Source organism: Leuresthes tenuis, unplaced genomic scaffold (assembly GCF_036924035.1).
Source record: "Leuresthes tenuis unplaced genomic scaffold, fLeuTen1.0.hap1 SCAF_14, whole genome shotgun sequence".
In the NCBI taxonomy this organism is placed as follows: domain Eukaryota; kingdom Metazoa; phylum Chordata; class Actinopteri; order Atheriniformes; family Atherinopsidae; genus Leuresthes; species Leuresthes tenuis.
In genome coordinates, this window is record NW_027325368.1 from 1368168 (window position 1) to 1383416 (window position 15249).

Here is a 15249-nt window from a genome sequence, read left to right on the forward strand (position 1 = left end):
ACAGATATTAGGACAGATATTAGGACAGATATTAGGACAGATATTAGAACAGATATTAGGACAGATATTAGGACAGATATTAGGACAGATATTAGGACAGATATTAGGACAGACGGAAACATTCGCTGACAGATATTAGGACAGATATTAGAACAGATATTAGGACAGATATTAGGACAGATATTAGGACAGATATTAGGACAGATGGAAACATTCGCTGACAGATATTAGGACAGATATTAGGACAGATATTAGGACAGATATTAGGACAGATATTAGGACAGACGGAAACATTCGCTGACAGATATTAGGACAGATATTAGAACAGATATTAGGACAGATATTAGGACAGATATTAGGACAGATATTAGGACAGATATTAGGACAGACGGAAACATTCGCTGACAGATATTAGGACAGATATTAGGACAGATATTAGGACAGATGGAAACATTCGCTGACAGATATTAGGACAGATATTAGGACAGATATTAGGACAGATATTAGGACAGACGGAAACATTCGCTGACAGATATTAGGACAGATGGAAACATTCGCTGACAGATATTAGGACAGATATTAGGACAGATATTAGGACAGATATTAGGACAGACGGAAACATTCGCTGACAGATATTAGGACAGATATTAGGACAGATATTAGGACAGATATTAGGACAGACGGAAACATTCGCTGACAGATATTAGGACAGATATTAGAACAGATATTAGGACAGATATTAGGACAGATATTAGGACAGATATTAGGACAGATATTAGGACAGATGGAAACATTCGCTGACAGATATTAGGACAGATATTAGGACAGATATTAGGACAGATATTAGGACAGACGGAAACATTCGCTGACAGATATTAGGACAGATATTAGAACAGATATTAGGACAGATATTAGGACAGATATTAGGACAGATATTAGGACAGATATTAGGACAGACGGAAACATTCGCTGACAGATATTAGGACAGATATTAGGACAGATATTAGGACAGACGGAAACATTCGCTGACAGATATTAGGACAGATATTAGGACAGATATTAGGACAGATGGAAACATTCGCTGACAGATATTAGGACAGATATTAGGACAGATATTAGGACAGATATTAGGACAGACGGAAACATTCGCTGACAGATATTAGGACAGATATTAGGACAGATATTAGGACAGATGGAAACATTCGCTGACAGATATTAGGACAGATATTAGAACAGATATTAGGACAGATATTAGGACAGATATTAGAACAGATATTAGAACAGATATTAGAACAGATATTAGGACAGATATTAGGACACATATTAGGACAGATATTAGAACAGATATTAGAACAGATATTAGGACAGATATTAGGACAGATATTAGGACAGATATTAGGACAGATATTAGAACAGATATTAGGACAGATATTAGGACAGATATTAGGACAGACGGAAACATTCGCTGACAGATATTAGGACAGATATTAGGACAGATATTAGGACAGATATTAGGACAGACGGAAACATTTGCTGACAGATATTAGGACAGATATTAGGACATATATTAGGACAGATATTAGGACAGACGGAAACATTTGCTGACAGATATTAGGACAGATATTAGGACAGATATTAGGACAGATATTAGAACAGATATTAGGACAGATATTAGGACAGATATTAGGACAGACGGAAACATTTGCTGACAGATATTAGGACAGATATTAGGACAGATATTAGGACAGATATTAGAACAGATATTAGGACAGATATTAGGACAGATATTAGGACAGATATTAGGACAGATGGAAACATTCGCTGACAGATATTAGGACAGATATTAGGACAGATATTAGGACAGACGGAAACATTCGCTGACAGATATTAGGACAGACGGAAACATTCGCTGACAGATATTAGGACAGATATTAGAACAGATATTAGGACAGATATTAGGACAGATATTAGGACAGATGGAAACATTCGCTGACAGATATTAGGACAGATATTAGGACAGATATTAGGACAGACGGAAACATTCGCTGACAGATATTAGGACAGATATTAGGACAGACGGAAACATTCGCTGACAGATATTAGGACAGATATTAGGACAGACGGAAACATTCGCTGACAGATATTAGGACAGATATTAGGACAGATATTAGGACAGACGGAAACATTCGCTGACAGATATTAGGACAGATATTAGGACAGATATTAGGACAGATATTAGGACAGATATTAGGACAGATATTAGGACAGACGGAAACATTCGCTGACAGATATTAGGACAGATATTAGGACAGATATTAGGACAGACGGAAACATTCGCTGCATGTCTCCCAAACTTTGACTGGTTGAGCAAACTGGAAGCTGCACACATGAGGAACAGATTAATTGCTGCAGCTACGGAGTCCAAACATCTGCTGAAACATCTGCAAAGACCCAGTCACAGTGCAGACACCACGAACAGACGGAGATAAACCACTAAACCCTCAGAGAGGCGCAGGATGAGCACAGCTTCTCCTCCTCCTTCAAACGGACCCGGAACACAACTGAAATGCTCTTACTTTTTGTTTAGCTCGTCGATCTCTTTGCTTGTATTGCTCTGTCCGTCCAGAGCCTTCAGCAGCAGGTTGTAGGCTTTGGTTGACGTGTCGTTGGCATCTTTGGCGATCTTCTCAATCTGGTCAGCGTCCATCTTGTGCCTGCAGAGAAGCACGCAGACTTCAGTGGGTGACCTTTTCATGGCGCGTTTCTAAGGGACGAGCATTAGAAGTGGCGCAGCTTCTGCGGCAGTCTTACTTGTCGGCGAGGTTTCGAGCCTCTTCGGCCAGCAGCGTCATGTTGTTGGGCTCTCCGGTGCCGCCGGGCGGTTTGATGTCCTGCAGGTGACATCATCATGAGCTCAGCTGATACGCCCCCTTCAGGAATGTGGGAGTTACAACAACCTCACTCACCACTTTGCTGATGGCGTCCTTGGCCTTATCGAGCTCCTGCCGGGCTCGGTCGATCAGGCTTTCGGCGTCCTGCACTCTGGCGCGGGCGCGGTCGGACTGGGCGTTGGTGTCGTCCACGGTGTTCCGGATGTTCTGTAGGCGGTTCCATTGGGTGGTCAGAGTGTTGTTGATGGTGCTGAGACGGTCCAGCAGGCCTCGGTCCAAATCTACAGGGTCAGGATTGGATCAGTGAGTTATTTTTCAGCTTTCACGGATAAAACATTTGTTGGCCACAGCAGCTACCTTTGCTGGTCTGAGCCTCCTCCAGCAGCTCCATAATGGCCTTTTCCGTCTCCTTCAGTCGATCCTCGAAGGCCTTATCGCTGACGGTGTCCTGGCCCGATCCGAGGTTATCGATCAGAGTCTGCAGGTCGTGAAGCTTCTGTCTCTGCTGGTTCACCTGGACACACAAAGTCACGTTAATCCCTCTGCCTGGCCGTAAGCAGCGAAGCTCCACGCTTCGAGCCGTCCTCACCTTGTCTCGGACCAGACTGTAGCAGGATGGACACTGCTGGCAGCCTGGCGCCGAACGGTTGTAGAAGTAATTCTCCTCGCACATGTCACAGCGAGCGCCGACGAAGCCAGGTCGACACTCACAGCGGCCGTCCTCCTTACACTGACCCGACTGGGAGCCTTCAGGGTCGCAGTCGCAGGCTGCGGGTCACAGAGGGAACAGAACGAACATTAACAGGTGTTCCCCAAGGCTCAGCACTGGGGCCTCAGTCATACAAGCTTTTCCCCCGACGCATAAGGCAGGTCAGTCTGGACTCTTCTCATTCCCAAGATAGTGGAACCAGCTATCAAATACTATCTGAAGACCTCAGAAAACGCCTCCTGCTAAAACATCCTTTCCAAATTTCCATGATCGTTCTGAAAATGGTTTCATTACACAAAGAGAAACGCTGAAGCAGAAAAAAGTTGGTCACGCTCACGTTTGCATCCAGATGAGCTGAAGCCGAAGAAGTTGACCTCACAGCGCTCGCACCGCAGGCCGGTGACGCCGGGCTGGCACTCGCACTGTCCTGTAACGATGTCACACTGACCGTTGGTGGAGCCGATCGGGTTACAGTTACACCTGAGGGAGAAAACATCCGAAATAAGAAAGCAGCGACACCAGCGGGCAGAACAGCAGCCTTGGAAATATGCCTCTGATTCAAGACATAACCCTGCATATCATTTTGGGGGAAATGGTATAATTACCATGAATGGATTCATTTCTCCTCCAAACACAAACTTTTGTTGCATAAATAATGACACAGTGGAATATGTCCTGTGTTCAGGTGGATTAACTGAGCTTTAACACCTGCTGAGGAACAGATGGAGTTAATGTGTAAAACCCTCAGAGGTGAAAGTCGGAGGACTCAAACGTGTGGTTGTGACGGTGCTGAACTGACCGCTCGCAGCCGTCGCCGCTCCTCAGGTTGAAGAATCCAGGCTGGCAGGCGCTGCAGTCGCGTTCAGCGACGTTGGGGAGACAGTCACACTGACCGGTCACCTGATTGCAGCTGGTCTGCTGATCCACGGTGCCCAGCGGCGAGCAGGAGCAGGCTGAGGAGGAGGAGCATCAAAACCTCAGCACAGACACCAGGACCCGTTGGGTGCGATCATAAGATGGCAGAAACATCTCATCGTCAAACTCACGTCTGCACTTCTCAGCGGGGTTGGCAGCCAGGGCGTTGCCGTAGAAACCCTCCTTGCAGCGGTCGCAGAAGAAGCTGTCGGTGTTGTAGATGCACTTGAGGCACTCTCCCGTCTCGCGGTTGCAGTTGCCGACGGCGTTGGGGTCGATGTTGTCGCTGCACTTGCAGGCGCGGCAGACTCGTACCGGTCCGTTCTGACCCAGAGGGTCCCCGAAGAACCCGTCGTCACAGAGCTCGCAGCGCTTACCTGCACACAGGTGAGACGGACAGATCAGCGGGGTCAGCAGAACCACAGAACATCTGTGGGTCACCTGTACAGGGCGGGCAGCTGAGTACCTGTGGTCCCAGCAGGACAGTTGGTGCACACCACCTCTCTGGTTTGGGGCACGACGGCGCAGGTGGCTCCAGCCGGACAGGGACACGGCTGACAGTCGTTTGGCGTTCCCTGGGTGGCGTCGCCATAGAAACCATCCTTACAGCGCTCGCAGCTCAAACCGGCCGTGTTGTCCTGGCAGTCACACGCTCCTGGAGGGACAGAAGAAGAAGAGAAAGGTGTTTTCACCTGCAGACTGTCTGCAAACAACCTGAAAACCAGCTGATGACATCAGCAAAGATCCTGCAGTAAAACAGGCAGAAAAACAGTCCAGAAACCACTCAGTCAGCCAGTAAAACCAGTAAAAAAATACAGCCGTGCACACTGAGGACAGAGGATTGGATCAAGAGAAGTTTCAATCTGTTGGTTTCCTTACTGAGGAAACTGTTTTTGAATTGGTTCTGTATGAATTGGATCAATTTGGAAGTAAATAAATTGGATTTGATTATGATTTTTATTGTATTATAATGAATTGAAAACCAGTCAAGAAATCAGTGGACCCAGTATTACCGTCTCACCACTACAGTCTATGACCCAGTGGACCCAGTATTACCGTCTCACCACTACAGTCTATGACCCGTTGGACCCAGTATTACCGGTGTCGGGGTGCCACTACAGTCTATGACCCGTTGGACCCAGTATTAACGTCTCACCACTACAGTCTATGACCCAGTGGACCCAGTATTACCGTCTCACCACTACAGTCTATGACCCGTTGGACCCGTTGGACCCAGTATTACCGGTGTCGGGGTGCCACTACAGTCTATGACCCGTTGGACCCGTTGGACCCAGTATTACCGGTGTCTGGGTGCCACTACAGTCTATGACCCGTTGGACCCGTTGGACCCAGTATTACCGTCTCACCACTACAGTCTATGACCCGTTGGACCCGTTGGACCCAGTATTACCGTCTCACCACTACAGTCTATGACCCGTTGGACCCGTTGGACCCAGTATTACCGTCTCACCACTACAGTCTATGACCCGTTGGACCCAGTATTACCGTCTCACCACTACAGTCTATGACCCGTTGGACCCAGTATTACCGTCTCACCACTACAGTCTATGACCCGTTGGACCCAGTATTACCGTCTCACCACTACAGTCTATGACCCGTTGGACCCAGTATTACCGGTGTCGGGGTGCCACTACAGTCTATGACCCGTTGGACCCGTTTGACCCAGTATTACCGTCTCACCACTACAGTCTATGACCCGTTGGACCCGTTGGACCCAGTATTACCGGTGTCGGGGTGCCACTACAGTCTATGACCCGTTGGACCCGTTGGACCCAGTATTACCGGTGTCTGGGTGCCACTACAGTCTATGACCCGTTGGACCCGTTGGACCCAGTATTACCGTCTCACCACTACAGTCTATGACCCGTTGGACCCAGTATTACCGTCTCACCACTACAGTCTATGACCCGTTGGACCCAGTATTACCGTCTCACCACTACAGTCTATGACCCGTTGGACCCAGTATTACCGTCTCACCACTACAGTCTATGACCCGTTGGACCCAGTATTACCGTCTCACCACTACAGTCTATGACCCGTTGGACCCAGTATTACCGGTGTCGGGGTGCCACTACAGTCTATGACCCGTTGGACCCGTTTGACCCAGTATTACCGTCTCACCACTACAGTCTATGACCCGTTGGACCCGTTGGACCCAGTATTACCGGTGTCGGGGTGCCACTACAGTCTATGACCCGTTGGACCCAGTATTACCGGTGTCTGGGTGCCACTACAGTCTATGACCCGTTGGACCCGTTGGACCCAGTATTACCGGTGTCGGCTGCCACTACAGTCTATGACCCGTTGGACCCGTTGGACCCAGTATTACCGTCTCACCACTACAGTCTATGACCCGTTGGACCCAGTATTACCGTCTCACCACTACAGTCTATGACCCGTTGGACCCAGTATTACCGTCTCACCACTACAGTCTATGACCCGTTGGACCCAGTATTACCGTCTCACCACTACAGTCTATGACCCGTTGGACCCAGTATTACCGTCTCACCACTACAGTCTATGACCCGTTGGACCCAGTATTACCGGTGTCGGCTGCCACTACAGTCTATGACCCGTTGGACCCAGTATTACCGGTGTCGGCTGCCACTACAGTCTATGACCCGTTGGACCTGTTGGACCCAGTATTACCGGTGTCTGGGTGCCACTACAGTCTATGACCCGTTGGACCCGTTGGACCCAGTATTACCGTCTCACCACTACAGTCTATGACCCGTTGGACCCAGTATTACCGTCTCACCACTACAGTCTATGACCCGTTGGACCCAGTATTACCGGTGTCGGCTGCCACTACAGTCTATGACCCGTTGGACCCGTTGGACCCAGTATTACCGGTGTCTGGGTGCCACTACAGTCTATGACCCGTTGGACCCGTTGGACCCAGTATTACCGTCTCACCACTACAGTCTATGACCCGTTGGACCCAGTATTACCGGTGTCGGGGTGCCACTACAGTCTATGACCCGTTGGACCCAGTGGACCCAGTATTACCGGTGTCGGGGTGGCAGGCGTCGCTGTGTCCGTTGCAGTTGCAGGGCTCACAGGGGCTGAAGGCTCCGAGCTCCGGCTGGGCGCGGCGGTATCCCAGAGTGCACTGCTCACAGTGCTGACCCTGGTAACCCTGGGGGCAGGTGCACTGCTCCACCCAGCGGGCTGGCACACCTGGGCTCCGCCTCGCCGTCACCAAGGAGACGTTGTCCAGGTAACCAGCACCTGGAGAAAGGAGCTGTTAGTAAATCACTTCCACAGGCGTGTTGCTGGTGCTGTGTGGGATCGTACTTTTCTCGCTGTAGGTGCCGCGGATCTTGATGGCCGTCAGGTTGTGGAGAAGCTTCTGGAAGTCAAAGTGGCTGATGTATGGCCTCCAGGGGTAGTCAGTGCTGTCATGGAGCCTGAACCAGAACCAGAAGATCAGGGTTATCGTTTGTTTAATCTAATCCAGATGTAAATAAATGCAGAATCTGATCAATAAAGCATCTCTATGACAGATGAACAGCAATCAACATTCTGTCAGAAGTAAATCCAGATTATCTCCAACGTTTCCCTTAATCCAGATTAAAAGATAAACAGTTTAACACTGAAAACAGAGATTATTTTAATGAATTAATACATTATCAGTGGGATTTAGAATTAGATGCATATGAGTCAAAGTGAATCCAGATTAAGAGATTAGGAGTGAAGTTTAAAAGTAAGTCGACAAATGAAGAAAACTGGATAAAACTGGATAGAAGTTACGAGATTTTTATGAACTAATAAAAAAAAAGGAACTTTTGTTCTAATAACTATTTAATCCAGATTAAATAAATCCAGATTAACAAAGTTTACTCAAAGAGAAATAACAGCTGTACAGATCACAACCATGGACACCTTAATTTAATCCAGATTATAAATAAATTATAACAGATTAAATGCACACAAACATCTGAGAGAAACTAATTCAGATTTACAGCAAAGTCAGTTTAAATTCAGACCAAATCCAGTTTCATTTCCACCAGATAAACAGGTCATTTTTCACTTATTGTTGCCCTGATGTCACATGTTAGAGGCTGAGACCCGTGTGAACAGCTTCCTGCCTCACCTGAACACGTAGCTCTGCATGTTCTCGTTGGGGTAGGCGTTGCCCTGGGCGATCAGCGGGACGGCCACCCGCAGGTTCGCCCCCTCCAGGATCAGATCCTCGGCCGACAGGCGGGTGTCCCGCCGCTCCACTCGGAAATTCATGCTCAGGTTCTGCCCGTAACTTAGCAACTGGTTCCCCAGAAACTTCCCTGTGATGCAGAAAATGAGATTCAGTGGATGAGAAAAGTGACGAAAACAAGCAGGACAAGAAGTTCAGATCAGACAGAAATATCTACGTTTAGTCCATTAAAGAGGGACTAATAAACAGGAGGATTCATCCCTCCATAAGACCTGCTGCCACTGATTTTCAGTCCACTTCTTGTGTCATTTGGCACAGCTCAGCCTTTTCTCCCTGTTTCCCTTCCTTAAGAACGGCTTCTTGACAGCCACCCTTCCATGGAGACCATTTCTGATGAGGCTTGGGCCAACAGTAGATGGATCAGCTGAAGGTCCAGATGCATCTCTCAGGTCCTGTCAGGTCACAGCTGGATTTTTTCCTCTTTCTTAAGGACATCACTTTCAGATCCTGTTCATCTGCTGTAGATAGTTTTTTAGGCCTGACACTTCTTCTTTTGTCCTCCACTTGTCCAGTTTCCTCAAATGTTTTAAGGACACACTGCACACCATGCTGAGATATGCCAAGTTTTCAGCTAATAGCTCTTTGGGAATCACCTTGTTGCTGCAGAAATCCTATTTTCTGTCTGTCAAACTGTGTTTTCTTTGCTGTTTTTCATAGATGCAGCTAAAGAAATGGGAACAAATGATGTGTCTTTGTGACAGGCTGCTGGTAACAAAGTGCCTAAAGATCCAGTTTAAAACGGCTTCTTTGCTAAGTTGTCTGTTCTGTGTCGACACAACACTGGTTCATCCCTTGAGTTAGGAGCCTTTTTTCTGCCTGAATGCTTCATAGCTCAGAGTTAAGTGGCTGAACAAAGAAAAAACACTGAAAATGCTCAGGAACAAGGACTGAAGATGAGGGAAAAAGCAGAAAATGTCCAAAGAAAAACTGTGAAAGAGCTTCAGAAAGCTGCAGAACTATTGATCAGGACACTTTAAAGGTTTCAGAAAGCTGCAGAACTGTTGATCAGGACACTTTAAAGGTTACAGAAAGCTGCAGAACTGTTGATCAGGACACTTTAAAGGTTTCAGAAAGCTGCAGAACTATTGATCAGGACACTTTAAAGGTTTCAGAAAGCTGCAGAACTGTTGATCAGGACACTTTAAAGGTTTCAGAAAGCTGCAGAACTGTTGATCAGGACACTTTAAAGGTTTCAGAAAGCTGCAGAACTGTTGATCAGGACACTTTAAAGGTTTCAGAAAGCTGCAGAACTATTGATCAGGACACTTTAAAGGTTTCAGAAAGCTGCAGAACTGTTGATCAGGACACTTTAAAGGTTTCAGAAAGCTGCAGAACTATTGATCAGGACACTTTAAAGGTTTCAGAAAGCTGCAGAACTATTGATCAGGACACTTTAAAGGTTACAGAAAGCTGCAGAACTATTGATCAGGACACTTTAAAGGTTTCAGAAAGCTGCAGAACTGTTGATCAGGACACTTTAAAGGTTTCAGAAAGCTGCAGAACTGTTGATCAGGACACTTTAAAGGTTTCAGAAAGCTGCAGAACTGTTGATCAGGACACTTTAAAGCTTCAGAAAGCTGCAGAACTGTTGATCAGGACACTTTAAAGGTTTCAGAAAGCTGCAGAACTGTTGATCAGGACACTTTAAAGGTTTCAGAAAGCTGCAGAACTGTTGATCAGGACACTTTAAAGCTTCAGAAAGCTGCAGAACTGTTGATCAGGACACTTTAAAGGTTACAGAAAAGTTATAGAAATCTGGACTTATTCTAATCAGGATATTTCTTTGATTCTCTTGAAAAATGTCCCAAATAACAACAGCTTTATAGATTTTCCTGGAGTGCGAAACAAAGCACCTACCTGGGGCCACATAGTACATGGGGAAGTAGTCATCCGAGATGAGGGAGACTTCCTGTCCGCTCGGGGACCACTGGACCGGGACGCTGGACCCGTCCCGCTGCTGGCCGCTCCACAGCTCGTCATCTGACACACAAACACAGGCATTACAACACCGGGGGGGTTTCAGGGCAGTGGGGTATTTCTCCCTGAGCCTGGCCTGCAGGCGGCGCTACCTCTGTCGAAGGAGGAGCTGACGGTGTGCACGCTGTAGCCCTCGGCGCTGTCGCACACCGACGAGTGCTGGAAGCAGAAGCAGGGCGTGCAGCCCTGAGGGTTGTTGGAGTCCAAGTTGAAGTAGCCCAGCTTACACCTGAGGAGCACAGCACAGACTTGAACTGGAGCAGCTGTTCGTCTCAGAGCTGCTGGATGCTCATTGGATGCCAGCGCGGCGTTACCTGTCGCAGCTGAAGCCCTCAACGTTGTCCTTACAGCGGCACTGACCCGTGTTCACGTCACACTCCTGCGTGCTGCCGGACGGCGAGCAGGAGCAGGGCCTGGCAGACGGAGGGAGGGGCTTACTGAGCATGCTCACAACAAGGGTCACACGTTATTTTAAGGCCTGACGCTGCCGTCAGGTGCTCTCAGACACCAGAGTTTCTCTGTCAGTGAGACACTTTTAGACGGCGTCTGTCTGCTGCTGTGATTAAAACGGACGCAGCTTTGGTGGGTTTCATCACTGTTGCATCAGAGCAGATCAGAGGCAGCGAGGCAGAGGGAGGAGGCTGCTGGTCCTGCTCCAGCTGTCCAAACACAGCTCTCAGTTTTCAGAATGACTCTGAGCAGTTTGGAAACAGGACCAGCAGAGGGCGATCCTTCTTTACTGTGAAATCAGAACACGTTTGATCCTTCAGTTTCTCCTGTAAACGTTTAAAATGTCAGAAAACAAAGTTTCCAGAAACAGAGCAGCGCTGCTTCAGCTCTTTGAGGTTTGCAGCTTTGGTTTCTGCACAGCTCTCTTAAGGTCCCACCACAGCATCTCAGTCAGGCTGAGCTCTGGACTCGGACTGGACCTTGATTCTGTTCCTGATCAGCAGCTCCTGGCTGCTGCTGACCTGCTTAGGTCCTGTGGAAGCAGTGAGGGTTCACTTACTTTTTCACTCGCTGCTTCTGTGTTTTATCTCAGTTTTTCTTCCATAAATAAAGACACAGCCTGACGTGTCTGAGGTTTTAACACCTGCTGAGGATCAGTGATTTCTACCCTTTCCTGATATGTGAAACCTTTAAATTAAAGAGGGTGTTCTTTCTTTTTCATCACACAAATCAGAATACTGAATTCCTGCGTTAGCATTTAAACATTTAACAGAAGTGGGATGCTGCCGGTTCGGAGGCTGTTGATCGGCTGATTTAAAGCTAATGAAGCTGTGTGATGACTTTATCTGCAGCGCTCTGATTGGCTGTTCTCTGGTCAGGTGTCACAGCCGCTGATCTGCTGCTTACCTGCAGCCCGCCTCGGTCAGGCTGTGGAATCCCGGCTGGCAGCGGTCACACTTCTCTCCGGTCACGCCTGGTTTACACGAGCACACGCCTCTGCTGTCACACTGAGGAGATAAAGAGCCTGCACACACACACACACACACACACACACGCACACAGGCGTCAGCACTTTGACCTTTGACCACATGCAAACAATCGTCTCCCATTAACAAACCTGACAGAGCAGAGCTGTTACTGAGTCAGCAGCTGCTTCAAGTTAACCGGCGGTTTGCCGCAGAAAACCACACGGTGAGTGTGTTTTCCCTCACACTCCCCCGCTGAAACCCACTGAAACCCACCGAAACACACTGAAACCCACCAAAATACACTAAAACCCACCCCGAAACCCACCGAAACACACTGAAACTCACCCTGAAACACACTAAAACAAACTGAAACCCACCAAAATACACTGAAACCCACCGAAAACACACTAAAACACTCTAAAACACACTAAAACCCACCCCGAAACACTCTAAAACACACTGAAACCCACCAAAATACACTAAAACCCACCCCGAAACCCACCGAAACACACTGAAACCCACCAAAATACACTAAAACCCACCCCGAAACACACCGAAACACACTAAAACCCACCGAAACACTCTAAAACACACTGAAACCCACCAAAATACACTAAAACCCACCAAAATACACTGAAACCCACCGAAACACACTAAAACACTCTGAAACACACTGAAACCCACTAAAACCCTCTAAAACCAACCGAAACCCTCTAAAACCCACCGAAACGCACTGAATCCCACTAAAACCCACTGAAACCCACCAAAATACACTAAAACACTCTGAAACCAACCGAAACCCACTAAAACCCACTGAAACACACTAAAACCCACCCCGAAACACTCTGAAACCCACTAAAACACCCTGAAACCAACCGAAACACACTAAAACCCACAGAAACACACTAAAACACACTGAAACCCACTGAAACCCACTGAAACACACTGAAACCCACCAAAATACACTAAAACCCACAGAAACACACTAAAACACACTGAAACCCACTGAAACCCACCGAAACACACTGAAACCCACCGAAACGCACTGAAACACACTAAAACCCACAGAAACACACTGAAACCCACTGAAACCCACCGAAACACACTGAAACACACTGAAACCCACCGAAACACACTGAAACCCACCGAAACACTCTAAAACACACTGAAACACACTAAAACCCACAGAAACAGACTAAAACCCACTGAAACCCACAGAAACAGACTAAAACCCACTGAAACACACCCCACACTGAAATGTTGATCAAATGAATGCTGATGAAAGTCTGAAGGGTTCAAACCGGTTGGTTTGTTTGTCTTTAAGAACTTATTTAAATGTTAAATGTGTTTGTCTTCGGTGCGTTCAGGTGCTCATGGGAAACTGTAGCGTCCAACAGCTCGTTCTTAACCGTTCAAACAGACACATTAACGTTCCACCCCTTAGGTTCTGATGAAGTTCTGGTTTCCTCTAACGAGCTTCTGTAAAGTTCAGGCAGGACCGACTCACCGATGGAGTTGCAGCTGCAGGGCAGGCAGCGGCTGCCGCTCTGGTCTCTGTAGTAGTTGTCCAGGCAGCGCTCGCAGTTGGGCCCGTCCGTGTTGTCGGCACAGTTTCTGCAGTGACCTCCGTGACCCGTGGCCCGGTACAGCTCTGCATCAAAGTAACACTCGCCGCTCTTCCCGTTACAGTCGCAGGCTGCAGAAACACAGCAGGGCATTAACAGACTGACGGCAGAACGACTGGCTGCATGTTTCTGTAACTGAGCCACAGAACACTGTCAATGGTTTAGTCTCTGAGGGATCCGAGGGAAGGATGGCGAGGGGCAGGAGGAGGATGGCGAGGGGCAGGAGGAGGATGGCGAGGGGCAGGAGGAGGATGGCGAGGGGCAGAAGGAGGATGGCGAGGGGCAGAAGGAGGATGGCGAGGGGCAGAAGAAGGATGGCGAGGGGCAGAAGAAGAATGGCGATGGACAGAAGAAGAATGGCGCAGGTGCAGAAGAAGAATGGCGAGGGGTTAGAAGAAGAATGGCGCAGGTGCAGAAGAAGAATGGCGAGGGGTTAGAAGAAGAATGGCGAGGGGTTAGAAGAAGAATGGCGAGGGGCAGAAGAAGAATGGCGAGGGGCAGAAGAAGAATGGCGCAGGGGCAGAAGAAGAATGGCGAGGGGTTAGAAGAAGAATGGCGCAGGTGCAGAAGAAGAATGGCGAGGGGTTAGAAGAAGAATGGCGAGGGGTTAGAAGAAGAATGGCGAGGGGCAGAAGAAGAATGGCGCAGGGGCAGAAGAAGAATGGCGAGGGGTTAGAAGAAGAATGGCGAGGGGCAGAAGAAGAATGGCGATGGGCAGAAGAAGAATGGCGCAGGGGCAGAAGAAGAATGGCGCAGGGGCAGAAGAAGAATGGCGCAGGGGCAGAAGAAGAATGGCGCAGGGGCAGAACAAGAATGGTGAGGGGCAGAAGGAGGATGGCGAGGGGCAGAAGAAGAATGGCGCAGGTGCAGAAGAAGAATGGCGAGGGGCAGAAGGAGGATGGCGAGGGGCAGAAGAAGGATGGCGAGGGGCAGAAGAAGGATGGCGAGGGGCAGAAGAAGAATGGCGAGGGGTTAGAAGAAGAATGGCGCAGGTGCAGAAGAAGAATGGCGAGGGGTTAGAAGAAGAATGGCGAGGGGCAGAAGAAGAATGGCGAGGGGCAGAAGAAGAATGGCGCAGGGGCAGAAGAAGAATGGCGAGGGGTTAGAAGAAGAATGGCGAGGGGCAGAAGAAGAATGGCGATGGGCAGAAGAAGAATGGCGCAGGGGCAGAAGAAGAATGGCGCAGGGGCAGAAGAAGAATGGCGCAGGGGCAGAAGAAGAATGGCGCAGGGGCAGAACAAGAATGGTGAGGGGCAGAAGGAGGATGGCGAGGGGCAGAAGAAGAATGGCGCAGGTGCAGAAGAAGAATGGCGAGGGGCAGAAGGAGGATGGCGAGGGGCAGAAGAAGGATGGCGAGGGGCAGAAGAAGGATGGCGAGGGGCAGAAGAAGGATGGCGAGGGGCAGGAGGAGGATGGCGAGGGGCAGGAGGAGGATGGCGAGGGGCAGGAGGAGGATGGCGAGGGGCAGGAGGAGGAT

General features: G+C 48.5%; 1 protein-coding gene across 1 annotated transcript in view; it reads right to left on the minus strand.

Annotated features, from left to right (window-relative positions):
• lamc1 (laminin, gamma 1) overlaps positions 1–15249 on the minus strand; it is a 66510-nt gene that overhangs the window by 5893 nt on the left and 45368 nt on the right. Inside the window, exons 5-21 of the mRNA XM_072363343.1 lie at positions 13655–13843; positions 12086–12203; positions 11044–11142; positions 10822–10958; positions 10610–10732; positions 8633–8822; positions 7834–7946; positions 7546–7767; positions 4982–5170; positions 4647–4892; positions 4400–4553; positions 3938–4080; positions 3481–3659; positions 3249–3405; positions 2967–3172; positions 2812–2891; positions 2577–2714 (exon numbers count right to left, since the gene is read on the minus strand). Coding sequence (XP_072219444.1) covers positions 2577–2714; positions 2812–2891; positions 2967–3172; positions 3249–3405; positions 3481–3659; positions 3938–4080; positions 4400–4553; positions 4647–4892; positions 4982–5170; positions 7546–7767; positions 7834–7946; positions 8633–8822; positions 10610–10732; positions 10822–10958; positions 11044–11142; positions 12086–12203; positions 13655–13843 — 2683 coding nt within the window. The remainder of the gene's footprint in view (positions 1–2576; positions 2715–2811; positions 2892–2966; positions 3173–3248; positions 3406–3480; positions 3660–3937; positions 4081–4399; positions 4554–4646; positions 4893–4981; positions 5171–7545; positions 7768–7833; positions 7947–8632; positions 8823–10609; positions 10733–10821; positions 10959–11043; positions 11143–12085; positions 12204–13654; positions 13844–15249) is intronic.